The sequence below is a fragment of the Caloenas nicobarica genome, chromosome 1 (assembly GCF_036013445.1).
Source record: "Caloenas nicobarica isolate bCalNic1 chromosome 1, bCalNic1.hap1, whole genome shotgun sequence".
Taxonomy (NCBI): domain Eukaryota; kingdom Metazoa; phylum Chordata; class Aves; order Columbiformes; family Columbidae; genus Caloenas; species Caloenas nicobarica.
Genome location: NC_088245.1, coordinates 39,992,837 through 40,020,720, shown reverse-complemented (window position 1 = coordinate 40,020,720; position 27,884 = coordinate 39,992,837). Strand labels below are relative to the sequence as shown.

General features: G+C 49.4%; 2 protein-coding genes across 3 annotated transcripts in view; both read left to right on the top strand.

Moving 5' to 3' along the window:
* The first annotated feature begins 217 nt into the window (after positions 1–217).
* Positions 218–23,492, top strand: CSNK1E (casein kinase 1 epsilon). Its single transcript, XM_065639146.1, has 11 exons — positions 218–466; positions 4,501–4,588; positions 10,716–10,826; positions 10,986–11,134; positions 11,914–12,142; positions 18,191–18,361; positions 19,902–20,050; positions 20,567–20,759; positions 20,862–21,001; positions 21,386–21,451; positions 21,990–23,492. Exons 2-10 carry the CDS (start codon positions 4,513–4,515, stop codon positions 21,416–21,418), a joined length of 1,251 nt encoding a protein of 416 aa, XP_065495218.1. The 5' UTR covers positions 218–466; positions 4,501–4,512; the 3' UTR covers positions 21,419–21,451; positions 21,990–23,492.
* A 1,452-nt stretch (positions 23,493–24,944) lies between these two features.
* The window catches only part of TMEM184B (transmembrane protein 184B), a 30,527-nt gene continuing 27,587 nt past the window's right edge, over positions 24,945–27,884 (top strand). For both annotated transcript variants that reach the window (XM_065648877.1, XM_065648875.1), the window contains exon 1: positions 24,945–25,111. The gene's annotated coding sequence lies outside the window, so the exon portion shown is untranslated. The remainder of the gene's footprint in view (positions 25,112–27,884) is intronic.

Here is a 27,884-nt window from a genome sequence, read left to right as displayed (position 1 = left end):
TCAGCGGGGAGCCCGGCGACCGCTGAGGGGAAATGTCCCCCCAAACCCACCCCGAGCGTGTGGGGCGGTTGGCCGCCCCCTCGCTGGGGCTGAGGGGGTCGCCGGGCGTGCGGGCAGTGGGAGCGGCGGCGGGCGGTTGCGCCTTTAACGGCGGGCGGAGGTGGAGGAGGAGGAGGGCCGGGGCTGCGCTGGGTGACATCAGTGGGTTTGGCTCCGGGGCTCAATGGAAACTGGGTGAGAGCCGGGCTGTGCCGAGCACACGCCGGCTGGAGGGGACGGCGAGCGGGCGGGAGGCGGCAGGCAGCGCCGCGCCGCGCTGAGCCGAGCCGAGCCGAGCGAAGGAGGGACGCGCCGGGCACGGCCGCCACCAGCCCTCCCCAATCCTCCGTCATCCTCCCCGCCGCGGCCGCCTGGCCCCCTGACAGCCGGCGGAGCAGCAGCCCCACACGGTCCCCTTCCCGTCAGGGTGGGTATGGGGGGCGCCCGCCTCCATCTTGGGGCGCAAACCCCGGGGGAAAGGCGGCCCCTCCGGCTCTTTGTGTGCGCGGAGGAAGGGGAAGGGGGAGGGGGCGGGGGAAGGGAGGGCAGGACGCGATGTGCCGGGCCGGGGGGGGTAGCGAGGGACAAAAGCCCCTTTGTGGGGGCGCAGAGAGGGGGTCGCCTCCCCAGCGGCGGCTGATTTGGGGGGGGGGGGGGGCTCCCCCCGTCTTCCCCTTCCCCCCTGCCGGGGCCCTGCCTGCCTGCCGGCGGGGCCGGGGCGAGCGGGAGGGGGTGCCGTGCGGTTCGCGGCGGGGGGCTCGGGGGTCCCCGCGGGGGGCGCCCCCTGAGTGATTTAACCCCCCACTCCTCCCGCTCACTGATGCTCCTTGTCTCCCTCCCCAGCCCCCCTCATCGGCTGTTTCGGGGGGGGTCTGCGTTTGTGGGGGGTGTGTGGGGGCTCGGTGCTTCCTTTTGTGCGGGGTGGGGGGCGGTGGGGGCGGGGGTCCGCGGCCGGGAGCTGGGGGGGGGCACAAGGAGAAGTTCAGCGCCGTTCTCGGGGGTGGCAGCTTTTTGTTATCTACCCGGAAAAATAACAGCCCGGGTAAGGCTGTCTTCGCGTAGTGTTTTGCCTGTAGGGGGTGGGGGTGTAAGGGACATATTTATTACTATTTTTTTGTTTCCCCCCCCTGTTTTCCTATTGTGGCTCTTTCTTCCTCAGATGTAGTCCAAATGCCCTGTATGTGGGGTTTCTCTCCCCCCATCTTATTTGCCACTCTCCTTTTTTGCAAGTGTGAAAGGGGCTGGGGAGGGGTTTGATGTTTTGCATTTCAATCAAAATGTAATTTTTCGCTTTTTTTCTTCCCTTTTTTTTTTTAAAGCCAGTTCAAATTATTATTTTGCCAGCCCGTTCCTTTATTCCCTTCACACACACACAGACACACACACACAAAAAAGCCATGTAAAGCCTTTATGGGCAAAGCAGCCCCTGCTCCCCACACTTCCCCTGAAAGCCGGAGTGGTGCTGGGCTCGGCAGCCTCCATTATGGAGCCGTGGGTTTGCGTTTTGCGTGGCCTTTGCTAGGCAAGGCATCTTCTTACTCCTGTCTGTCTCAGGTGGGACTGAGGTGGCCCTCCTGTGTCCCCCCCCCCACCCCGAGATGATCCCCGCGTCTTCAGTCGCCATCGGTGCTGGCACAACAGTGCAAGATCAACTCTATCATGTGTTTATATAATGGCCTTTGTGCCTGTATGTGGGTATTTTATATTATATAAAAGGGGATTGGTGCAAAATGGTGTGTGTGGGGAAGCAGCGCTGGCGGCTGGATAGTAATTTTTTCTTTTTTTTGAGGCTGTGTAGTGTATCGTAGGTGTCTGCGTAATGTTGGTTATTCACGTACGCAAACGCTCGTGCAGAGCACACTCTTGCTTTGAGGTTGTATGTGTGTTAGTCCCTTATGGAAAACTAAATGGTTTAACTAAATGATTGCCCTGCAGCCCCTGGGAACCTGCCTTAGCTGGAGAGCGCAGGAAGGGTGGTAGGCCAGGGGGGCTTAAGCCTGGTGGGGGGGAGGGACAGTGTGTTAAATTTTACGTGTATAAATAATACATAGGGAGTAATATAAATTTCATAAATTGTCTTTCTTCTTGGAACAGACCTGATGGTAAGGGCGGAAGCCGTAGATGGTGCGGGTACATGAATGAAATAGAAGCAAATGTGGTGGATGTTTGAACTCCTGCAGCAGTTGTTGGGGGGGTGGGATGTGCGTGTCCTGCCCCCTTACCACGAATCCATGCTGTTGCTCTCTGGCTGGCCTCTACCCATGTTTTCTAAGCACACTTGTGTGTGCGTGTTGGGGGGGAGATAAGGCAAAATGACAGCTGTGCGAGACCATGATTTTTTTCACTCCATTATTCTGCTCTCCACTTCCACCCCCTCACCCTGGAGCATTTTTTAGATTCCCCTTTGGAGCCTGTTGCTTAATCAGCCAGAAGGCCTGCTGCCTTGTTGTGTGCGAAACCCTTCTTAACCTGGCTCCTGCCTGTCCCAGAAGGGTGGGACCAAATTTCAGCTTGAGACCGTGGTGTTGCAGAGCAGTGACCGCTGTGCCCTGGTGGGGATGGGACCCCGCCAGGACCTGTTGCCCGGCCTCTGCAGCTCGCTTGGCCATGGTTGCCCTGGCTGGGAGCTGGACTTGAGTGGAAGCACTGAGGGATCGCAGGCCTGGGCAAACGTAGCCATGAAGGAAGGAGGTTTGAGAGCTGTCTTCCTGATGGTGGTGTGACGGGTTCTCGGGGACACAGACCTTTGATCGTTTGTTGGGAATAGGAGTGTAAGCAAGTCAGATGTATGTTAATGTGGTTATACAGAACAGCAGGCAGCGGATAAAGATCATATATGTTTGCTGCACCTTCGCCCAAGTACACCTGCCTCCTGGTTTGGTTCCCAAGGCTCTGCCTGCATTCTTTGTAGTAAGAAAGTCAGAAATAGCCACGGGGTTTTGTAGACTTTAGACACATAAAACCCACATGCATAAGTAAATACTAGGTGAGGGGACTCCACCTCTGAGTGTTTTGTGTGTGGTTTCTGGGGACTGGAGCTCTGCTTTCAGGGTTCGCAATGTCCCCTGAATGCCTTGATAGGATTATTTCCCTGTACGTCTCTGCAGCCCATCCATTCCTCTTTCTGTAATCCTATCTCCTGGGGCAGGAGAAGCAGCTCTGGGTTTATAGTATGCCCAGAATCTCGTAGCTGGGATTATTTTTTTGTGTGTGTGTGTGCTTGTGCCTCACAAGGCCATTCTTCCTGTCTTTCCTTCAGTGATTCTTCCCACTGCACTCCAGCAAGGGAAAGTTCCTCTCACCTACTTGTGAAAACATGAATCATTCCTCACCTTTCCTGTCCCCAACAGGCTCTGTGTCTGCATTTTGTACGCTAATAATGTGGCATTGCATAAATTAGGAGTGTGGCAAATCCCTCTAAAAGGAGACGCGTTAGCTGTCACAGGAAGAGCCGCAGTTCCTAGAATAAGTTGGTGGCTGTGGAAGGGCTAAGGGAAAGGGGGCTGCTGGCAAGGGAACTGTGTTTGGCCAAGGTGTTTGCAGCAGAAGTTGAGGTTGGCAGAGAGAACAAACTCTGTGGCTGTGGTCCTTTCACCTAGTTGGTTTTCTGTGGAAGGTGAGTAGGCTAAGCCTGGGCATGTTGATGGGATATAGCAGGTCAAAGGGTTAGCTTATCACCTTGGGTAAAGGGATGAGGAGAGAGGTCTGAGCTGCTAAAAAACAAACAGCCGGCACACCTAGGTAGGCAACAGAGAGGCTCAGGTAGACCAAAGGAGGCTGTGATCCCATCAGCAGGAGTGTGTGGAGATAAGCCAGTGGAGTTCCTCCTCAGTGCATGCCTCGCAGGGTTCAGTGCAGCGATGCCTCCTCCGTGTCCCCTTTGCTGGCCTCCGCCCATGGCTCATGGTGTTACTTGCTCCTGGCAGTCAGTCTGTCTGTCTGTCACAGTCTTCAGGTCCTGTGCTTCACCACCACAGAGGTGCTGGTCTAAGGCTGGGCCAGCAGGTGCTCCTTCTCATAGGGTTTATGATGCCTGTCCCTTCTAGTGTCTCACAAGGTTACTGCTGCCAGGTGCTGTAGGTTACAAGGAGCAGCACCACCTCTCTTCACAGTGGTGTGAAATGATCACCCACTGAAACCTTCTTGGGAGGGATTTGTTGCCCTCTCCCCCCCACCCCCCCAAGTCTCTGAACAAAATGATGTGGAACAGGTTTGGTCCTTCTTCATTCACATAATTGGAACATGGAAAACATTTTTGAAAGGGTCATGTTCCCGCAGTGTTTCTAGCTCATGGACATCCAGGAGATCAAGAGAGGTGATAGAGGCTGTGTAGGTGAAGTATTTCAAGATTAAAAACTCTACCCAGCCTCTGGGTGAAGTGGGGAGGTCTCTTCTGTAGTCTTAAGTGATTCACATCCTGTTTCTGCTCTGACGTTGTGCTTTCTGTGCTTCTTTTCTCAGCACGACTGAACCATGGAGCTTCGAGTGGGGAACAAATACCGGCTGGGCAGAAAGATTGGCAGCGGTTCATTTGGAGACATTTACCTAGGTGAGTGTGAGTCTCTGTCCTTCCACCTGCAAGGTTGTTTTTCTCAATTGTGTCATTGGTTTGGGGTTGTTTTTTCTTGCCTGTTGATATTTATGGGAATCACGTAAGGTTGGAGGTGGTAGAGAGAAAAGCGCTTCAAGGAATACTGCTGGTTGCTGCTGGTCTTCTGATGGCAAAAGAAGTGGGATGAGCTTGGCTTGGCTTTGCCTTGCAGATATTGGAGACACAGTGATGTTTGATCAGACTGGTTTAGATTTTGATTATTTAGGGCATATTTGTCATACACTCTACTCCAGCTCTCTTGCTTCGTTTTCTTGAGCTTGGGTGTGCGGGTATAAAACAGAGTTGTAAAAAGTGGGTGGTGGAAAGGGAGGAGATGACTGTTCCTTCAGAGTAGAATAAATAAAGTTTTGGGAAGGTTGGTAGTGGAAGAAGTGGTCTAGCTGCTGCCAGAGAGAGGTCTGAGGCCAGAGGTGTAAAACAGGCCAGAGAGGCTGGCCTAGTTAAATTCCTGGGGCCCAGATCTGCTCAGTCTGTCGTGGGATTTCAAGTTAATGTCTGGAATGACCTGAGCTGGGAGGCCAATGGACAGAGCCCATGAGGCACTGGATTTCCTTTTACCACGGCAGGTGATGTGGGGAGAAGTTCTTCCAAGACAGCATGCTGATGTGTAGATAAGTTACCTCATGCTTTGCCTGCTGATGGTTTTATTGGATCAATGGGGCCAATGTGGCAAGACTACCCAGTAGTCTGGTTGATTCCTCCATGAGAGCTGGCGTGGCTTTACCTGTCATGTAGTTCTCAGCACTGCCTGTTTAGCTGTAGTCCTGCAGGCCAGCAGAATGATTGCTCTCTCACCAAGCGTTTGCACCCAAAGGGCACTCACAGGTGGTCATCGCATACTACTTGGCTGTTAATTTGCTCAGCTGAGTTGTACTTTGCTTCCCAGCACGTCCACCACTCCTCGCTCTTGCTGCTCCTTCAGTTTTTCCCAGTTTAGTCCATCTGCTGAGCAGCTTGGAACCTACACAGCATTTGAGGTGTGGCATTTTCCAGTGCCTGGCAGTGAAGGGCTACCCTGGAATCATCCGTCATGTGACGCCTCTGCATAGACTGCTCTGGGTTTCCTTGGCTTCCCCCATCACCAACACAGTATCAGGTTGCAGAACTGGCCTTAGCGCACTGTCAGCTGTATTGCAGGAGATATCTCCTAGGTTCTGCAACATCCTCCCATCCCTCCCAGAGTTTCTTTCGTTGAATACCTCTAGTTGAAATTACTTTTCGCTGTATTTGTAAATCACTTTCTGTTTTCTTCCTCTGGCTTTTATCTCCAGTTCCCTCTTGCTTTATTATTCTGTCTTGATTGGTGTTGGCAGCCTCTCTTGATTAAGTATCCTGTGGGAATCATCAGTAACAGACTTTGTTGCCACCTTTATCCAGAGCACGAACAAAGATGATAAATAATGGATCTGGGATCCAGATTCCAGTGTGTGCTGCTTTCACTGCAGCCTTCTCCTGTATGTCCTCCTCTGTGGCCCTCCAGCTAGCTAGTGTCTCTGGTGATGGTGCTTTTAATTCTCAGGTGCTAGGGATTGATGGTTGACAGCCCAGACACAGCATTTTCCACCTGTGCTGAGGCTTGAAGCCATCCAGACCCTCTCTAAGACAGTAGAAGTTGTCAGGATCTTGCAAAACATCTGGCAAGCCTGTGAAGAAAGAAGAGAGATACTGAATGGAAAGGCCTCTGCCTCATGCAACAGATCATACACCTGTGCCAAGGGGACATGGAAAACAGGCTGTGGTGAAGGGGTTGTGCCCACCTTGCCTGTAACCAAACAACACGAGAGGCAGAGGAAGCCCCAGTGCCTTGGTGTTAGCACAGCAGATGCCTCCAGCTGCCGAGTTCAACCAAGTCACTTGAATGCAGTATCAAAGCCCTTGTGATATTCACTGAGGTGCAGGCCAGTGTGTTTTGAAGCAGTGATAGCGAGACTTGTTGGAGCCTGGGTGACTCCCCAGCCTGGAGGGATGGGGCACGTAGTCTCTGGTGTGTCTGGAGGACGCTTGTGCTATCCTCTCACAGTCTGTTCTGCAGACAGAGGGACTCATTCATGAGGACTTCTCTCTCGCACTAGATTCACCTCACAGTTCTCTCTTGATAGTGGTGTGGAGACAGATAAGAGATAGACAAACCTTGTCTGTCTCTGAAGGCGAGCTTGGGCTGTACGGTTTATTCCCAGCTTCTCCCTCTTAAGCTAAAATCACCTTCAACATACAGCCTGAACATTTTCAATGGGCATGCAGGCAGTCTTTGGAGAGAGAAAATTCACTTCATTGGCACAGCATGGATTGGCAGCAGACCCATTTCACTACTGCTACAGCATCCAAGTGGCTTTATTTCCCTTTTTTTGGAAGCATTTTGGAAGTGTTAGTGCCTTCACCCACACTCTAACCAGTGGGTGCTGTCTGCTGTGCTCTTTGGGGTTTGCTTGTGGGTTTCCCATCAGAAGGAAACTTGAATTCCCACATAGACACACACGAAGGATAGACTCCTATTAATCCTCGGCTAGGGCCTAAAGCACAATGTCTTGCTTCCAGGCTCTGCCTTGGCGGATAGATCCGCTATGGTGGGATTCCCCCAGCATTGGCTTGGCAGGGTAGGAAATAAGATCCAGCTGCCCTGGGCCTTGGCTACCCCGTTTGCCTCAAACAATGCCCACTCAGAAGAGCAAAACCCAGTTTGCAGAGGAATTCTCGAGACGTTTGGGCCGTCAGAGGAGAGGTGCTTTGTCAGAGATGTTGGCCAAGAGGCAGGGCAGGGTTGCTGGATGTAGTAGGAAGGGTTGGGGCTGGGATGCACTGGACATTGTCAGTGGAGATGGTGGGGCAGACAAAGCATGCTGGGACCTGCGCTGGCTGGGGACAGTTCCTGGTGGCAGGCTCCTCCCTTGCTGGGAGGGGAGTGCCTTCCCTTTGTTTCCTGGCCTGTTAACTCTCTCTCGCCCTATCCGACTTCTCCCATCTGTTCCCAGCCCTCCTCTCTTCCCCCATCAGGCTGGTGAGAGGGGAGCGGGTAGTGGGGAGAGCAGGGGGACGTGCTTGTCGGTTTGCCCAATGTGCAGGGAGGTCAGCGTTTATTGTATCAGACATGCACTGAGGCTTTCACTGCAAAAAGATCCTGTTTAGCCGGTGACATCCTCTGTCCCTGGGGCTCCGTTTCAAACAGCTCGTGATGAATGAGTTGCATTCGTGCAAGCCCCACAGCGGAGTGAGGCTGGGGGTGGATGCTGGGAGTTATCCCCAATCCTACATACGTCTCTGGGGTGGCTGGAGCTAGGCAGGCTCTGCTGCGTTTGTCTGAAATGTGGGGCTTTCCAGTCTGGAGAGGGGGCAGAGAACTGTTGCTTTTGTACTTGTAGCTTTAAAAAACATGGTGGTTAAAGCGTGGAACAAAGGATCAGAGAGACTCCTGCCTGTGAATTCCCTTCTTCCTTGTAGTAGTGTCTGTCTGGGTAGATATGTAGCCAAAAAATGGTAGAGGGAGCAACCTGAAGACATAATGGGGTTTGGGGAGGAGGTGAGCCTAAAGTATTCAGTTGGTAACCCCCTCAGCAAAGAATAGCTCCTCATTAGGTCTGATTGGTCCTGCTTTTGCTGTTTTTTCTTTTTCTAAGAGACTAACACCTGTGTTTGGGCTGTGGAGAGCGTGGGGCTGAAGGCTGCATTGATCATTTGAATGGCATATTCATGGTTTGCAGAATCCGAGTTTTCTTGATGCTTAGCCCTCCTTTTCCTGCTTTACATGCCCACAGATAACATTCCCCACCTGCAGAAAGCCTAGTAGATGGATGCATCATCATCTTCCTAGACACACAGAGTAATGTGGAGATGAGAACTCATTCATTTTTCCACCGTTCAACTTTAGGGAGTTGGATTCATTCGAAATGCTAATGCTACTGCTGACAAAAGTCAACAAGACTTATCATTTTGTGTGTGTCAGCAGATGGACTAGGACAGGGAAGAACTCCCCTGGGGAATGGACAGGAGAGCTGCCGCGGAGCATTTGGAGGGAAGTCTTCACAAAGGCAGGGGAAAGAGGGAAGGGAAGGAAGCGCTCTTATCTATTTGGAAGTCCTGGGTGTTTCCATGCTGAATGCGGGCAAGTGATCGAACACTAGTTTAAAAGGTAGATATTAGTCCAGGCCTATGTTCTTAACTGTGATCTTAGCCCCTTTTCCTGCTCTTTTCCTCCTTGCACTTCTGATGCTTGCAAGAAGGGTCCCATGGTGGAGTGAAGGGAATGTACAGACTTGTTTTGCTGGCCAGCAGTTTGTAAGTGGAAAACATCAGCATCTTTCCAGAAGTCACCCGTGGACAAATGACTTTAGCTCTCAGGATGGCTTTTTCCCTTTCCCCTCTCCTGCCTCTTGAGTAAAAACTCTTATTAAATTAATCCCATTGCTCCTCCTTCCCCTCCCTCAGAGCACCCTGAATAATTCTTCTCCCTCCTTAGTGTTTACAGCCTTCAAATATTTGCAGACTGTTGTCATGTCCCATTCTTCCTCCCCACCCTTCTGAGTTGTATCTCTTGTCTATGTTACATATTTAGCTCTTTTAATCTTTCTTAGTAAATCAATCCCTCTAGGCCCCGATCGTTTTTGTTCCTCTCTTTACAAATTCCTAGCAGCTTGTCTGTCTCGATCCAACCTGTAATATCTAGATGACGTCTTTTTGCTAGCAGGCAGCTCTTGGCTAACTTTGTGTACAAGCCAGAACTCTTCAACAGGAGATGGATCTCCTTAGGATCCAGGGGGAGAAGGGATCTGGTTGTGTGAACATTTCCTTTTTATCTTTAGTCCCTGGCTCTGCAGGAGATGTGTGAAAGAGGATGATTGAAGAGATCTGTCTGCTGCTGTCCTTGTGGACTCTGAAAGTCTTATCGCAGGGGTCAGGAGACACAAATTAGCCAGACCTAGCAAAACTGGCTATGGGATATCTGCAAAACATCACCTTTGACTCCAGCTCATGTTTGGCATGCATATACTGGAGTAGCTTATTTTATGGCGGTGTTCATAAGCTGCTCATGATCAGAGCTGCTCTCTGGTTTATGTTTGAGTGCAACTTTTAATAGTTCCAGATACGAGGAAGGGCTTGTCTGTGTGTGTGAGGCAGGCATGGGAGATGGGGACAGAGAAGCAAGTCGAGTGGTGTTCCTGTGACCTGTGTACAAATCTTCATTCTTTCCATTTCAGGATGATGTGAAACATATGGAATCCTCTTGGCTAGTATGAGAGAAAGACCAGCCTGTTCCTCCTTTGACAGTGTGCTTTGGGACCAGAGTGCTGGCTTTCGTGGCTGGCAGCTCAGTTCTTTTCAGAAAGAGGCGTGTGGGGCGGTGGTTTTGTGTCATCACAAACTATCTAGCAATACCTTCAGCAAACGCGTCTGAGTAGCTTAATTCAGTACTGGGTTCACTTTATTTCTTCACGCTTCTAATTTAGGATATAGCAAATGTTTCTGTGTTGGCAAAAGATAAAGGTATTATTAAAGCCCTCAGGAGAGGGAGAAGATGGAGATTTGGGAATTGATTCTATTGAGCAGGTCAGGGCTGTAGAGAAACCAGAGGTAGCTGGGAATGTCAGCAATGTCTCCTCCTGAACTAATTTGCTGTATGGAAATGATGTACCTGAGGTAACCAGTAATTTTGCTCAGGAAGAGGTACACCATATCACTGCCTGGGGGGCAGGCTTGGTTTCAGGGGCTATGTATATGGACAGAGACAACTAAAACTTCCATTCAGTTTAGGTACTGCTGCTATAAACAGATTGACCTCCCAAAGTCTGGCGCTTTTTGAAATAACAAGGCAGTTACCATGTTGTCGGACTGTTGTTCTAGCCTGGCTGCAGGATCAGAGCTGGTTTCCTATTCGTGTGCCTTCCTCAGCTTGCCTTTGCAAATGGCAGTACTGGAAATGCTGTGTGAAGCTGAAGTGGCTGAATCTCACTTCTGTCACAGAATAAATTCTGGGGCAAATCTTAAGGCCTGTACAGATGCCAAAGCCTTGTTAATGGTGTTTACCTTCAGTGGAAGCTTGCACAATCTTAATTTCACTCTCATTTCTATGCAGGAGCCAATATTGCGACTGGTGAAGAGGTGGCCATCAAACTGGAATGTGTCAAAACCAAGCATCCCCAGCTCCACATTGAAAGCAAGTTCTACAAGATGATGCAGGGAGGAGGTAAGATGAGGAGGAAAGGATGGGGCTGGGGAAGTGGTCTAAGAAGGAAATTATTCTGGAGGGCCTGAGAAAGGAAATGATTTGGTGTTACATATGATCTCAGCAGGGGATGCAGCAGTTTTCCTCTGTTCTGTGGGCTTAATCTTTCTCTTTTCCTAGTGGGTATCCCCTCCATTAAGTGGTGTGGAGCAGAGGGGGACTATAATGTGATGGTGATGGAGCTCTTGGGGCCCAGCCTGGAAGATCTCTTCAACTTCTGTTCCCGCAAATTTAGTCTCAAGACAGTTCTGCTCCTGGCAGACCAGATGGTGAGTTTCCTCTGAAGCATTTGTGCCTGCTCTCCTTTTCTGTGCCTTTGTTTTTGTGCTTTTGTGGTTTTTTTTTGTTTGGTTGGGGTTTTTTTGGTTGTGTTTTTTTGTTGTGGTGTTTTTAGTTTGTGTGTGTGTGTTGTTTTTTTTTTTTTTTTTCTTCCCATCCCCTCTACTCAACTGCTATACCCCAGGCTTTTTCCATTTAGGAGAAAGTGGCAGCCAGGTTTCTGTTTCTTGATGAAGTGGGGGGCTTGAAACCTAGGCATTGCTGGCTCTTCCTGATCTCCATCCCTCCTTCCTTCCCCTGCTGCTCACCCTGTGCTTGTGTTGCACACATAGATGCTTTTGCCTGCATGATGAATGACTGGTATCACTACCTGTCTTGACTCCACTGCCCATGCCCTGGGTTTAAGACCCTTAGCTGGTCTAGACCCTCTCTTTTCCCAGTCTGGATAAGGTTGAAAGTTGACTGGTGTCAATGCTGAAGATCAAAGTTTTAGTCTGTAAAAACCTGGTTCCTGTTCTTCCTTGTGGTGCTAATGGTGACCTCCCTAGATTGATGACTGGGCTGGTGTGTGGGTTGAATTCCATCTCCAGATCCTTCTGCTTCCAGAGGGTTTCTCTTCCTTGGCTGTCATCTCTGATATTTTCCACAAAGTGTTCTTTTCCGTGCTCTGACAGGCCAGTGTCCTGGACAGAATACTGTTTTTAACAGCTGTAGTTACGGCAAGTTTCCCTCTCTCTTGTCTCACTGTTTATTTATTTCCCCCCTCCAGATCAGCCGTATTGAGTACATTCATTCCAAGAACTTCATCCACCGGGATGTGAAGCCAGACAACTTCCTTATGGGCCTCGGCAAAAAAGGCAACCTAGTATACATCATTGATTTTGGTTTGGCCAAGAAGTACCGAGATGCCCGGACCCACCAGCACATCCCTTACCGGGAAAACAAGAATTTGACTGGCACAGCCCGTTATGCCTCTATCAACACCCACCTGGGAATCGGTGAGCCTGCTGCTGCCTCTTGGTGGGGCTTTCCAGGGGAGGTAGAGTGTCCCTGTGGGGATTGGGTTCTGTGCCTGGCTCTGCTGCTGGCTTGTGTTGAGATGCTGGGCAAATAACTGTTGGGGTCGTGTTACCTCCCCTGCCTTTTGTGGCACTCTGACCTCCTGAAGGCAGAAATTGTCTACTGGTATGTGTTCGTGCACTGCTTTGTGCGGTGGGGCCCTATTTCAGTGTCGAGGCTGTGACCTCCCTGACTTCACTGCCACTAACTCTGCCTTGCACAATTTTTGCAGGCTGATTAGTTAATGTAAAGGAGACATTCACAGGCACTGAGCCTTGAGGAATGTGTGCAATTGAAACCTCTCTTGTTGACTCCCAAGTGCCTTCCTCAGTGATTATTCTGTAGCTGCAGAGCTGGAGGACACAGGCCGACTGCACTGCGGTCATAGTCCTGCTACCCACTGCTGAGAAGGGGACAGCCATGTGCTGGGAATGTAGAATAAGCTGAAATGAGGGGAGGCTTCATACTGCCTGGACATCCAGGTTTTGATTGAGGATTGGCTGTCATGGGCCTTCAAAATGAGTGTGTGTTTGTGAAGCACACACTACTGAGAGAGGCTGAAGCAGCTTTAGGGAGGTGGGTCTCTGCCCTTGGTGTCTATGGCTGTAGGGGTAAAACTAGGATGGAAAGGAGTGCTGAGAGTTAAGCCAGGTCTTACACTAGTGATGGCTGTCATCCCGGGCTTTGTAAAAACCTTGTGCAGGTTAGCACCCATTGCACTTAAAGCTCCTGAAGTCACCCAAACTCTTGTCCTGGGAGTGAGCCTCTGAGGGACAACACCTGGTTGCTGTGAGGAACAGAGCTGAAAACACCTCTTGCAGTTCTCTTCCATTCCCTGACCAGATACTTCTTTCTGGTGCATGACCTTTTTTCCCTGCGTGGGCTAAATTTTGTCTGCAGGGTGAGAGTTCCTTAGTTACTGCAGGGTCTGTTCTGAGCAGGCTGACTTGGTTCTGCTGCTGGTTGGCAAGTCCGAAGAGCAGAAACACTGAAGCTGTCCTGCCTTTGGACCCAGGAAAGTAGCTCCTGTGCTGGCAGCTCAGTTTGTGTCTCAGGGAGACCTTATTCTGAAATATAAGCTGAGAATTTGCAAATCAGAGCAAGGAACTCAAACATTTTAAACTTAACAGCTTCTACAGGATTTCATGTCCTCATTCTTCTTAGGGAAAGCTACCCATTCTCCTCTCTTGCAGGTGGTTTCTCGTAAATCTGGAGTCAAGACTTGACCTGCAGAAAATAAAGTGGTTTCCCACCATCTTCCTTGGTTAATACTACATAACTGTAGACTGAATTTTTTTTACATTTATATTGAAATGGGGACTGTTGTGTGTTGAGAAGTGGACTGTGATTTCCTGACCTTTGCCACATAGTAAAAACAGTTCTGGTAGAGCTTTCCGAGTTGGTCTTCTGTATTTTGGCTTGACCTGCTTATATATAACTGACTCTCCATTGAATTCTCAGTCAAGATTTCCATAGCCGTGATAACTGCCACAAGGAGACATGCACAAAATAATTCTCACTACTATGTCTGTCAATTCTTTTGTGTATGCCTGCATTGTCTGAACTGATCACGAGAGGCTAAATGTCTGGTTGTGGAGTTGGTTTTTTGTTGTGTGGGGTTTTTTTTAAGGGCTTTATTATTCACCCCACCCCAACTTAGCCCTTTACTGATGCTTGGCTTGTGTATCAGGTGAACAAACAATGTCTGAACACTAATCCAAGGGCAAACTGCATAAGCCATCGATGGTCTGAGCACAGCCATCACCCTCTTCATGCCCTTTGCTTTGGGAAAGTCTGGGCGTGAGTTACTCTTTGCAACAGGTCTCTGGTGTGTTATCTCCATGTTGCAGATAGTTCCCCTGAATGGCTTAAAGGTTACACGACTTGCCTGGGGAAAGGGAGTGTGGGTGTCAGGGTTGCAGCTGGAGTTCCTGTTTCTCAGGACCTTGCCACAGGGTGTATGACAGACACGTTTCTGAGTTACCAGCATTGCCATGGGAACCGTCACTCAGAAATTTTTGACTTTTTGGAGACTAAATTCTCTGTCTTAATGTTACATTAATGTGTGTTAGGGAGAGGGAAGGAACCAGGTGCTGGGGTATTCGTGTGACGGGAATAGCAAATGAATAAATGCCTTTATTTGAATGTGCAAGCTAAGGGTTGGGCATTCCAGTGTCTGGAGGAAACACATTCTTTTCCCAGTGACCAGGGGGAAAAAGTAGGAGGCGAGATCTGGGAGGGTTTCCACAGCTGGAGACTTGCTGTTGGGGGAGTCATTGTACTGTGCAGGCTTTGGTTCACGCATTCCAGTCAATTTTCACATGCTCTGGGGATGAGAGTCCCTTGCACCCTCTGGAGCTTGTAAAGTCTGAAATAGATGACCAGGGGTGGCCAGGAGACAGTCTTGGAAGAAGCCTGGTGGGCTCTGTCTGGATAACAGGAGTCTGGGGGTGGGGGGCAGTTCCTCCCAGACGTGTGTCCTAGATGGCATCGGTGTGGGCTGTGCAAAGCATGAAGTTCTGCTCATCCTGCCCTCTGTCACCCCTTCCAGATTTTCATGTGGCTTTCAAGGCTGTTGCCAGGCAGTAGGGAGAGAAAGAGGAAGGGCAGTCCCAGCATGTGCAAAATCAGCTCCGAGTACGTAGTGGGGAAATTATTGCGTGGTTAAGACTGCTTGCAGCTGGGCTGGCTCCAGCGAAGACTCTGGATTTCTAGGGAGTCCTGCATGGGAACAGCATTGCTGTGGGTAGGATCAGGGCACAGGGGAGCACTGTCCTGGGGGACCAGAGGTACTTTAGGCTGCAAAGAAACAAGTTTTTTGTCATGAACCTGGGTTGTGTGGGAAGGTGATCTCGTGTTTTCTATTGGAAGGAGTTTGACTACAGGAGGAAAGGATGAGTGTCTTATAAATGTAGTAGCAGCAGCCCCCCATGTATTGTAGGAGACCTGAGAAGCTGAAATAAAATGGAGAGAGGAACTGTGATGTGGTATCACAGGTCATGACTGTAATCCTGCTTCTGGACTGACCTGCTCTGGGAGTGCATTCATGACACTTGTGTTTCACTTTACAAACTGTAAAGTGAGGTGTGGGTTTTTTGTTGGTTAGTTGTTTTTTGTTGATTGTTGTTGTTTTGGGGGGGTTTGGGTTTTGTTTGGTTGGGTTTTTTCTTTTCTTTTTTCTGTATCCCAGGGATCCTGCGAGAGTTAGTCAATGATTGTCAAGCTTCTAAAAGTGGAAAGCAGTGATATTAAATAATATTTCTTTGGTGTGTAGAGGTGAACTTTTTTTTTGAATTCTTAATTATTTTTGCAGTCTAATGTTAACCTGAGGATGTTGGCATATGAGGCTAGAAAAAAACCGTGGATATTTGTAACAGTAACTGAAGACAAAACAGAGGAATAGTATGTAGGAGCTGTTGTTTTTCACCATCATCCAAGGTTTAATTCAGGATCTTGTAGCTAAGTTCTAGGTGAAAGACTGCTGTAATGTTTTGAGGTAGCTTGACAACTATGACCCATCATGTTGGTGCTTCAGGCCTGTCATAGATTTGACTCACTGAAATTGTTTTAAGTGGGCTACAATGACCACATGTGCCTGAGATACTGGACATCAAGCATACAACAGAAACACTTATCATTCAGCATTTTATTAAATAGACATTGTGCTTGCAGTTGTTTTTCCTTGATGGTGTTGCTGTGTTAAGGCCCAGTAACCTGTGTTTGCATGCATGGAATGGATACTAGTGAGCTGCTGTGCTCCGTGCAAGTGGAGGCGTGTGGTCCAGCCTGCCCTAAGCAGTGTGAAGTTCAAGGAAGATCTTCGAGGCAAGATCCCAGTTTATTCCTAAAACACTGATGTACTTGTTGAGTAGGTTTCTCTGGTTCCTGTCCTGCCTTTCCCTGCTCCTCTGAGGGACACCACCATGCTCCAGACTGGGAAACCCCAGTTACAAGCTTTAAAGCTACAACACAGATAAGTCAAGGGCTGGCAAATTGCAAGATTGAAGTTACCCTCATCTCTTGTGCTTTCAAGCCCTGGATGTGTGTTCTGACTCCATTTCCGTAAGACTCCTGTCTCAGGATGTAGGTCATTATCAAATATTGTGTGGTTTTATTTATTTTATATGTATGGTGTGTAGTCAGGGACCTCTGAGAGTACAAATGCAAAACTGTGGGTTTCTTTTCCCTGCTTCCTCCATAGTATCTAAGCATTTTCCAGCCAGTCATATAGTTATCTTTGGCAGCAGCCTGATAAGATTAGGAAGTATTAGCCCCTTTAAAGTGGGCACCTGGAGGCAGTAAGTTAGTGAGGTCAAAAAATGCTGTTATTTCTGCAAAGTAAGACACTTTGGGGAATCTGCAGGGCTGTTTTCTCCTCTACTCCTGTCTTGGAACATTGCATTTTTATGGCATTTAATGTGTGTTGACCCAAAGGTTCTGGGGTTATGGAGTGATGAGACCCTTCTTTTCTTCTGCAACCGCAATGCTTTTTTTTCCCCTAATATTTTTAACTTGCCAAGCCCCATCATTCTCAAAAACACTAGGAGGTTCTGAGAGAGCTGCAGGAGGAAGAAAGTCCCATGGTGACCCACATCTTGTGTCAGTACATCTGGACATGTAGATCTGTGACGTACAGCTCATCCTTCGTCAGAGTTCAGTTCAGCTACCAGAGTACAGGGTAATCCACTGCCCTTTGAATGGGGCGGGTGGTGGCATGTAACTAATACTGAGAATTAACCGACAGACCCATGCATGATCTGCAGCGTCTTCCAGGACGTGGCACTGAATCCAGCAAAATGTGCTGTAGTAGTAAATGAAGAAATTAATCTCTCTAGTCTTTCCTTTAGCCCTGTGTTCTCCCTCAAGCCATATTTTGCCTCTCTGTTATCTCTGTAAGTTGTTGTTTTCCTCAAGATGTGAAGTACTTTCTCCAAAGTGTTTATCTTATTTGGGAGGGGAACAAGGGCAAAAGCTTCTTGGCAAAATTTATAGATGAGTTTGTAAGCATGTTGGAGGAGCTGGGAGGAATTTCACAGCTTAAACAGTCAACATTTTCCGTTGCTGAGGTTCTGCATCAACTCCATCTTGATCTAACTTGAAACTTAACATGGCTTGGCCATTCCAGAGAACAAGTTCAACGTGGAACGTTTTTGTTTGGGAAAACATTTTTTGTTGTTGTTTTGTAAATAAGCGACTAAAAGTGGGCCCTTACAATGGCATATTAAGGGCAACCCTTGCTCTGAGTAGAGTTGGAAGTGATGCCAATTACAGAGTCATTCCTCATTTAGAGGGGAACTTTTTGTTCAAAGTATACCTCTGTATTCATGCCTCTTTCCTCCACAGCTTGAAACATGCCACCAATCCGGAAAGATCTTTGCACAGTATTATATGTTAGGCTTCTCTAAACTGTCAACAAAGTCATTTAGCACAAGAAGGGATCGTTAGTTCCTCATTTCCACCCTGTGTAAAGAGTATCGGCATGTTAATTAGAAAATGTCTTTTAATGGGTTATGTTTGGTTTACCTCTGCTAACTTTGTCTTTCTGTGACTACCTCCATCGTGACTAATCCCCAGGGTGAAGTGACTAATTCCCAGGGTGAAGTGTCATTCTGGGTGGAGAAGTGTAGGTGCTCTTCCTCTGGGACTGGGGAGAGCAAAGTAGACAGTGTTGCTGCAGCGCTTCTTGAGCTGTTGAATTCTTGTGTGAATTAAGGCTTGTCCGAGTGGGGATGTAGTCAGAGTAATTATTCATTTATGAAGTGGGTTGGGCTGTATGGGGAGAGCAGCGTTTTAACTCTTGAAGTATGAACATCCCCACAAAAATTTGTACTGGAATGCTTTCTACAAGTTTGTCTACCCATAGAAATCTACCAGAGAAGAAAGAGTGGTTGTTTCTTTTGTTCCGTGTTTGCCTCCAAAGCTGTGGGTTTGCCAAAGCAGTTTTGGTTGCTGCTCACTTGTTGTTCCTTTGTAACTTCTTCTCACAGAACAAAGTCGCCGTGATGACCTGGAGAGCCTGGGCTACGTGCTCATGTATTTCAACCTGGGATCGCTGCCCTGGCAGGGCCTCAAGGCTGCCACCAAGCGCCAAAAGTACGAGAGGATCAGTGAGAAAAAGATGTCAACGCCCATTGAGGTGCTCTGCAAAGGGTACCCTTGTAAGTGCTCTGATCCTGATGGCTGTCTTGTCTGATGCACGGCTTGCTCTCCTGCTGAAACCCCATTGAGCCTCGAGTCCTGAAGGGTAGTGCCCAGTACCCCTCGACCAGCAGGTGCTGCTGACACCAGTGATGAGAAGGATAAGAGACCAGTGGTGATACAGTTTTGGTTCAGAAATTGGAAACATGTTTTTGTGGAGAGTTGAGCCTTGTGTTAGTAAGGCCATGAGAGTGCTGAGAGGGATCTGTAGGACCTCACAAACAGTGTGGAAGGGGGAGGCGAGTGGTTAGGTGAGAAGGTGTGCTGATGATCCTGAGCTTTTACTGGTTAAATAGGATGAGGGCCAACTGTGATGAACACCAGAAATAACCAGGCAATGGAATGGCAAATTCAGTTCTTTGTAGGTAAACATGAAGTCATGTATGTGAGAGGAGAGAGAAGGCTTGGTCCTCGTATCACGTGAAGAATAGTAGGCTCTGAGCTGACCAGTGCCACTCACCAATAAGCTGCCGCAGTGATGACAGTTCTGTGAAAGCTTCAACTTTGCACTTGGTGTCTACTGAGGAAAGCGGATCAGGTGTTAGGAATTACTAGGAAAGAAAAGAAGGCCAAACAATGAGCATAAACCCCTGGCCCACTTGCACTGTGCAGCCCTGGTCCATCCCACTATTTCAGAAAGGATATGGTAGAACTGGAAAAAGGTCCAGGAAAGGGCCAAAAGGATGGTCAGAGGTGAGGTGATTTCTGCAACAAGTGACTGGACTGGAACCTGGAAAAGAGGTGATTAGAAGTCTATAGTCCTGCTATGCCTCCAGAATTTTGGATGGGAGCTGGTTATTTGGTGGCCCCAGTTCTTAAGTTGGAAGAGAAACAAAGCTGGTTCCTGCCAACTTCAAAACAGAACAATGTGATTCTTCACACAGCCAGTAGCAGAGCTGTGGAACTCCTTCCCAGAAGGTGTTGTGGATACTTAAGGCTTACAGGAGTTCAATGAGAGATTGGACAACTATGTGGAAGAGAGATCTACTGAGGGTTATGAAATAATCAGAAACCACATTCAAATCAGGAAGTTCCCTGAGCTGAAAGCAGGTGGAAGCTGGGCTAATGGTAATGAAAGTGTCAGACGTGCTCACCCTGGTCTTTCACCTCTGTAGCTGTCTAATGCTGGTCACTGCTTAAGACAGGCTACTGACCTAGGAGGACCTCTGCTCTGAGCTGAGCTTCCCAAAGCTCACCTCCACTTATTCTTTAGGCCTGCATTCTTACTCTCCTTCAGCAGGCTCTGTGACTTGCTCCCTCTTGCTTGGAGAAGCAGACAGAAAAAGAAGTGATGTGTGATAATTTCCTCTGGTAAAAATAAGGACTGGGTGGTCTTGGTGGCCAGAGCACAGCAACTGGCAGGCTCAGATTTCGTTACACAGCTGTGTGTTTGTGCCATCTAGGTCTAGCACTCCGCTGCTGAAAGGCTCTGGTGGCTCAGTGGTGGGACTAGTGGGGTTAGATGGTGTTAATCAACCAACTGTTCTCTGCTCCGTCCAGCTGAGTTCTCGACATACCTCAACTTCTGCCGCTCACTGAGGTTTGACGACAAACCTGACTACTCGTACCTGCGACAGCTCTTCCGCAACCTCTTCCACCGCCAAGGCTTCTCCTATGACTACGTCTTTGACTGGAACATGCTTAAATTTGTGAGTGTCTGTGTGGAAAGGGCTGGATGGGCAGGGCTTGATTCATGTCAGAGAGATGAGGGAGAAGAGTTGGAAACTGCCTGCCATTTGGACTTACCCCTGGTGAGCAATTTGAGAAAGGGGAGCAGGTAAAGTGAAAAGAGGCAGAGTTGTTTGGGGGTGCTAACTTGGGGTTATATGTGCTGTTGTGAGTGTGTCTGGAGCATGTCTGTCAATAGACCTATAATTATAGGTAGGTAGAGATAATTTTTCAGGAAAAAACTTTATTTGGAGGTGGGACGCAGACACGGATTGCAGTAACAGCTGTAGTACCATATGCTTTCTTCTCTGTTTCTTCATGGAAGAGAATGAGGCCCTCTCTGGGTGGAGTGGAAGATGGTGGAGGGAGAATGCTTTACGGGAAGGGAGCTCTGCTTTCTCGGTGGGATGGAGCACTGTGTGTTTTCTGTCCGGGTCTGCTGCTGTCTCTCCTGCCTGACAGCTGTGCGTGGTATGGGGGGTTTCTCTCCTCCTCAGGGAGCAGCCCGGAACCCTGAGGATATGGATCGAGAGCGGCGAGAGCACGAGCGAGAAGAGAGGATGGGGCAACTCCGGGGTTCAGCCACGCGAGCGCTGCCCCCCGGCCCACCTGCTGGAGCCACTGCCAACCGGCTTCGCAATGTCACCGAGCCCATGGCCTCCACCCCCACCTCCCGAATCCAACAGTCCGGTGAGTGGAGTGGGAAAGCTGGGAGAGGGTGTCACCCCCATTATTGGCTGGAAACTAAAACGAACGACTGTGTTCCTGTCTCCCGTTTCTTTACATTGCCAGGAAACACGTCCCCCAGAGCAATCTCAAGAGTGGACAGGGAGCGGAAGGTCAGCATGAGGTTACACCGAGGAGCTCCTGCCAACGTCTCCTCATCTGACCTCACAGGGCGGCAAGAAGTGTCACGGATTTCAGCATCACAGGTGAGTCCCTGCTGCGATGTTTGTGGCCTTGGCCTGCACGTCCCAGAAGGACTAAGGGCCCCACAGTGTTTTTTGCCTGATCTGCTGGAGCTGGTGTGTGCCTGAAGCGTCTACAGCGTGGTGAGCGGAGTGGTAGCAGGTTACGCCTTGGCTCTTCAGTTACATGTTTTCTGGAGGCCATGCTCAGTACCGTCTCCTTAGCTCTGCTTTGCTCTGAGTAAGCCTTCATCTGGTTGTCTTCCAGACTGCAGTGGTTTGGAGAAGAGGAACAGTAAACTCTTGGGAGGGAGGATATCCCAAGAGAAATGCGCAGCCTCTCTGTTTTGGTGTCCTTCATGCTTTTTTCTTCCTCTCCATCCCTGACTTATTCTCTTTCTGTTGTAGACAAGTGTGCCATTTGATCACCTTGGGAAGTGAGGAGCAATTGCCACTGGACCAGTGTTTGCTTAGGTGAGTCTGCCTTCGTGCCTGGGATTCCCCCAAGGAGGGAATTGCTGGCATTAGGTTAAGGCTTTGCTGTTGCTGGGGGTGGGGGGGGGTTGGTGTAGTTCCTTTCCCTTTGCCTTACTTTGGGATGGTTTTTGGCTTCAGAGGGAAGAGTCAGGTTGACCACCAAAAACCTTGGGGGAATGGATTATCTTGGGTGTGAAGGTAGCTTCCATTTCTCTAGGAGGGTGGAGAATGTGCAGCACCAGGGAGCCATTTTGTTATTGTTAGTTCCTTGTGAATGCTCTTCTGGCAGCGTGATAGTGCTGGGGAGGAGAGTGCTGAGTACGTAATCAAGTGTGCGAGACTTTGCACAGCTATCGAGTGCCTCTTCTAGAGGAAACAACAGCGGCTGGACAAGGTTACTCTGAGGGGTAGCAGGAGTGTAGAAGAAAGGGCTGGTTTGATTTGTTACATTCCAATTGGCATTGGAATTGCTGGAAAGAGCCTTTTTTCCTAATGTCCTCTTCCCTTTTTTCTCTTTTTTTTTTCCTGTTTCTAGTGTCTTCACTGTATTTTTCTTTTAAAAAACAAAAAACCCCAAAAAAACAAACAAAAAACTAAAAAAGACAAAAAACAGCAAAAAAAAAAAACCAAACCCCGACAGAATTTCTTTTTGCCAATGATGAGGAGTCAAGCTGTGCCCCCGCGCTGGTGTGAGCCGTTTCCGAGAGGGCCGCCTGCGTCCCCCAGCGCGAGGATCTCCGAGAAGCCGACGACGTGGGAGCCGTGCGGAAAACCTCTGCTGCCCCCCCAGCCCCACCTGGCCCCGCTGCTGCCCCCCCTGGCTACCCCCAGCTCCCTCTCCTGACTCTCTGCTCCTGGTTTTGGTTTCTCTTTTTTTTTTTTTTTCTCCCCCCTCCTTCTTTTTGGAAATCTTTTTCTGCTTTACTTTTTTTTTTTAAAAAAAAAAAATCAAATAATGGTTTCCAGCCATATAAATTTTAACTTTGCTCTCCTTTTTTTCTGAGGGCAGGGGATGGTGGGGGTTTTTCTGTCTTTTTTTTTTTTTTTTTCTTCCAGGAGCCTTGTGCGTCAGGAGGGAATCAGATTCCAGCCACACTTGATGGTACAAGTCTGATTTTTATTATTATAACAGAATTTATTTTCTCAAGCATTAAATGAATTTTAAGCTGTGAGGGGAATTGTGGCAACGGCCTAACCATTGACTTGGGCTTCCTTTCCATGGGTGGCTTCTCTGCATTCGTTTATTTTTTTTTTTTGGCTGTTGGGAGAAGTGCCAGAATTACCTGATTGGAGTGGTCCTGACACATTGAGGGATCCATATGGAGAGGCACCTGTTCCCATGGAGGATGGGAAGGCTGGAGCTGAAATACAGGGAGATGAGAACCCACTTCCCATCCCTGCAGCGGGGTCTGTCTTTTCGTCTGGCTGTGCGTGTTTTTTCATTTGACTTTTTTTTTTTTAATTAAAACTTGTTTTAATTCCTGCGGAGAGAGTGTGGGACTTCAGGAGAAGAGAGGGGCACACAGAAACTGGAGTTTGGTTCTCGTGGAGCGATGGCTCTTGCTCTCTCCTTCCCTCATGCAACCCCGAGTAAGATCCACCGTACATGCACAACCCCTTCCTGTCCTCTCCCACCCATCTCCCTCCTTCCCCCCCCTCCTTTAGTTGTTTTTAAATATAATTTTAGGAATACTCAAGCTGCTTTGTGGCACTTGGGGCTTTGAAACACAACGATCACCACTGCGACCTGTGGCCTGTAGCAGACACACTGTCACTGTAGTGTGGAGCCGATGGGTTGTTGGCAGGGCGGGGAGGGTGGGGTTAGTCTTTGTTTTGTTTGTTTTTATCCTTTCTATTTAACACTTTGTTTTTCCTCCCTATTTTTTTCCTAATTTATTTACCCCTCTTACTGTCTCTCTCTTTTTTTTAATTAAAGAGCAAAACTTTTTATTACTTTGTAATTTAAAAAAACAAAAAAAAACCTGAAGAACTTTGGGGGGGATTTTGTACTTTTTTCCTGTGTAAATATTGGACTTTTTTGAGCTTTATCGTGGTTGTTAATTTGAAGTAATAAAGTAGAAAATGATAAAGTGACGCCAGCATCTGTCATTTCTTCCTTCCCTGGCATCCTCACTGGGAGTGACGTCTTACACGCAGGAAGTGCCGTCTTGTGGCCGAACCTGTTCACCAGTTCCAGGAACGAGTTTGATCAGAATTACTGGAAAAAAAAAGGCGCAGGGCTGGATGCCTAAAAATAAGTCTGAGGTGATCTCTGCAGTCGCAGCCCTGGAACAGCGGGAGCCATGTGAAATCTGATTCGGGATCTCTTGGCTCCTGGATTTGAGCCTCTGGTGTCCCGTGCGTCTGGCCTTCAGGAAGAGCGGGATGGGACATTTCCATGCTGTTGGCTTTGGGTGCGCACCCAGTTCGACAGAGGTGGACCCTGGATTTTGTATTTTCTTGCTTGCTTTTCAAATCACAGAGCAAGGGGAAGGAGAGGGGTCAGGGCAGCAGCCCTGAGCAGCCATCAACAGCGTTGTGCCTGATGTGAACGTGCTGAATTCCTGGCAAATAGCACCTGCCGCTTTGGTGTCTGCGGTGGTGTGGTTTGTTTGGGTTTCTCCTCCTTTGGTTGCCTGACCTGTCTGGCAACAAGTTACTGGATTTTAATACAGATTTATTTATAAATCACTGCTCCTATAATTAGGCTTCCCTGCACTATCCAGACAAGAGGCCTATTTCTTGCAGGCTCTGTCAAACTCGGGCTTCCAGCTCCTGGGGTGAGAGAAAAAAAGTAGGAGGGAAAGGATGACGAGGTTAGTTCAGAGTTATGGGGTATTGTCCTGTTGCCTCTACCCTGTATTGGTCCTGCCTCCCTTTCAGGTGTATTTTTGGGGGATCAAAATGAAGCTGGACTTTTTTCCCTTCCAAATTGCATTGCCTACGTGGAAGACAAATGCCCAGCAGTTTGAGTATTACAGTTTTTACAGCTTGTGGGGGTTTTTTATGTGTGTGTTGGGTTTTGTTGGTTGGGTTTGGTTTTTTTTTTGTTTATGTGTGAGGTTTGTTTGTTTGTTTGTTTGGTGTGGGTTTTTTTGTTTTTAGCGTTTCTAACACCTATACATATGTTTTTCCCCTCGGAATTTCTGGGAAAACAGCCCTGAGGTAGAGGTGGAAATCTGCCTGGGGGGATCTTCCTGCCCTTAACCGGCCCGGGTCGGGGACAGAGTTGCTGGAGCGCTGAAAACCCCAGCTCGGGGAAGGACGGCCAGGGTTGGGGCAGCAGTTCAGCCCTCCCGCGGGCTGCACCGCGCCAGGGTAGCGGCGGTTTCCCGGGTCCCTGCCCCCGGGGCACCCGCTCCCTTCGCGGCGGCGCCGCCCCTTTAAGAGCGGGGCGGTTACATCACCCTGTTCTCCCGCCGCCCCGCCCCGGCTCGCGCGGAGTGGGCGGGGCGTGCCGTGCCGTGCGCAGGCGCGGAGGGGCCGGGGTGGGCCCGGCGTCGCCATGGGCTCCTGAGGCCCGCAGCGCCCCCGCGCCGGTGCCGGCGCCCGCCCGCCCGCGGGGCAGCGGGGCAGGGCCCGACCCGACCCCTCCTCACCGCAACGGGCTGGGCCGAGCCCAGCCGAGCGGAGCCCCGCCCGCTTGCCCGCCGGGAGGTAAGACGTGGCGGGGGCAGGGTGGCCGCGGAGCCGGGGCACGGGGGCGGCTGTCGGGGTGTGGGACGGGCCTGAGGGAGGCGCGTGGGGCGACTGTGGCGTGCTGGCGAGGTCCCTGCAAACTCACCTTTACCCCCGCATCGCCCGCTGCGGCCGCGACCTCCGCACCCCCCCAGCCCCTCCGCCTCCAGTTCCCCGGCGTGGCCTGCACGACCCCCGGCCCCCGGCCCTCCCTCCCATCCGCCCGCGCACGTTCCCCCGGCGTGCCCCCCATCCCCTCGGCGCGGCCCCCACAGCTGCCCCCGCCACGCACATCCCCCGCCTGGCCTCCCACCCCCCCGCCGCCTCCCCACAAGCTCGCAGTGCGGCCCCCGCAACCAGCCCCCGGTGCAGCCCGCACAGTGCGTTCCCCGGTATCTCCGCGCTGCAGCCCACCCTGCCTCCCCACGCGTGCACACCCGTTGCCCCAGGGCAGCCCCCGCACCCCCCGGTGCTGTCGTGCTGCTCGGTGGCAGCGGATGGGTGGCATTTTCTGCGGGGGTGTGTTTGTCTCCGGGCGGGCTGGGAGCACCTGGGAGCACAGCAGACCCCAGCAGGGTGGTGGGCACCAGGCTTGTGTTTGCTGTGCCTGCTGTGGTTGGGGCTGGGTGGACTGACGGACACCGTATGTGTGCTGATGTGTGAGGAGGCTGTAACTGTGGCTGTGTGCTCCTGTGCCACAGACCAGTTGTAATCGGTTGTCTTTGGATTCTCACGGTAGCTTGAAACCTCAGTTGCTCCATGAGGGCTAATTCAGTATTGGTAAGTGCAGCGTGTAGTGGAAGGAGGGATTTGGAAGAACGTCTGTGTGACTGGGTTCTGATGAATTGTGATCCTGGAAAGGAACTGGAGTGGTTTCAGGAACAGCTCAGTGAAAGCTGCCTGGAACATCACGAAGCTGTCAAGAGTGGGAGGAGGAGAAGGAGTGGGAAATCTAGAGGAAATACTGAAGATAGTTCCTGCTTACAGAAAGTTTGAAACTGTTCTTGCCACATAAGGAGCTTGAACAGGAGTAATTATTGAAGACATAGGCAGGCTTCCCCAGAGAGAAGACTGTTTACCTCTTTTGAAGAGAAAAATACAAGGCATTGATCAATAACAGAGCAAAGGCTAATAGGATGAATAGAAATGTCTATTTCTGATCCTGCAGTAAAAAGACAACAATCGATGAAAATGTGATAAAACATACATTCCACTAACAAAGACTTGGCTTTTTTAACACAATAGTTAACTGCTCCATTGAACTTTTGTTGCTGGAAGTTACTCTTGAGTCTAAGAGCTTAGCAGCTTGCCTAAAAGGGACCAGAGTTTTCTCTAGAAGTGTTCATGTTATTGAGGTTTCTAATAGTAAAGGTATGTGTTTGTGTGGTACTTTTGGATAAAAATAAACTCTCCCACTTCTGGAATGTTGGCTAAGTACTAAACAGTAGGGGTTTAGGGAGAGCTTTTCTTAAGGTGAAGGTATTCCACAATGGCCTACTTCAGGCTTTTTTTCACCATTGTCTCTAAGAAAATGGGCTTCGAATCTGCTCTGGTCGGTGAAGCAGTTTTTAAGTCCTTAATATACCATCATTATTGTGCGGTAAACCTGAAGTGGAATGTATGCAGCAGGTGGCTGCCTCTGCATCTGGAGCAGAAGTGAATTGGTCTTGCTGTAAAATGATGGGGAAAGCATTGCTACTGAAGTCAGCATTTCTAACCAGTTCCATGGTGTGGAAAGATGTTTTTCTTTGTATTCTGCTCAGGTCTCTACAATCTGTTCAGAGTGCTGAATAGATTGTGTTTTGGAAATGGGGGGCAAGGGGAAGAATGCCTCCTAATCACTCAGGCATCTTTTGTACTTTTATTTGTCTGTCTCCTTGGGACACATGGTGGTTAGAAGGGGAAGGTTCTTAGACATGCATAAGCTGATCAGAAAATAAAGTGCAGTGTGACTAGCTCGTTTGGCGTAACAAAAGCTTTCTGAGCTGGCTGGGGTCTAACGATTTGACAGAATCCAGCTAGAAATCTGCCTTGTTCTCTGTCAGCTTGTTTGCCTGTTAGCTGGTAGCAGGCTGGGAGATGAGCTTTCATGGTCCGCAGTTGTAGGATTAGAGTTTTTTCTTCTCATGGATAGAGGAAGGATGGGTTGTTTTTTTTCCCCCAACTCTTAATTACTGTAACTTTTAAAACAGCTTCCCACCCCACCAAAAAAAAAAGTCAGTCCCTTTCTTTATCCAGTTCTACTGTTGAGTTAACTAGAACACCTAATAATCATGTTTTGACTTAAGGCAACAACCTTTTAATTTCCATGTGATGGAAATTACCCTTCATCCCTCTTCCTCTCCTGTTTTGGGTCTGTGTTTAATTGGCTTATGTTTGCAGCGGTGGAGCTGAGCTCTTGCCTGCTCCTTCTAGCAGAAGTGCCTGTTTTGTTTTCCAGCAGCTCAAAGGATGTCTTTGAGCTCTTGCAGCAGTGGCTGGTGAGAGCCATGAATTCCTCATGAGATGCTTGTTATTTAGTCCTAGCTGCTTCAAGAGCCCCATGCTGCATTGTTCAAAGTATTGAGCGTTGAGGTGAAACACGAAGTTGCAAATCAGACTTGTTGATTCTGAAGGGCCGCTGCTGTGACTAGCTTTCACAGGGTTTTCAGGCTAAAACTGAGGAAACCAAGGTTATAAAGCAGCGGTGAATGTACAGGTTGGGCTGTCTGCAGAATCAAGAGAATAGTACGGCCTCAGAGAGAAAATGCAC

Coding starts and splice junctions, on each gene's coding strand:
- CSNK1E (XM_065639146.1), top strand. CDS start 4,513: ATGGAGCTTCGAGTGGGGAACAAATACCGGCTGGGCAGAAAGATTGGC. Junction 12,143..18,190: donor CAACACCCACCTGGGAATCG/GTGAGCCTGCTG, acceptor TTCTTCTCACAG/AACAAAGTCGCCGTGATGAC. Junction 20,051..20,566: donor ACTGGAACATGCTTAAATTT/GTGAGTGTCTGT, acceptor TCTCCTCCTCAG/GGAGCAGCCCGGAACCCTGA.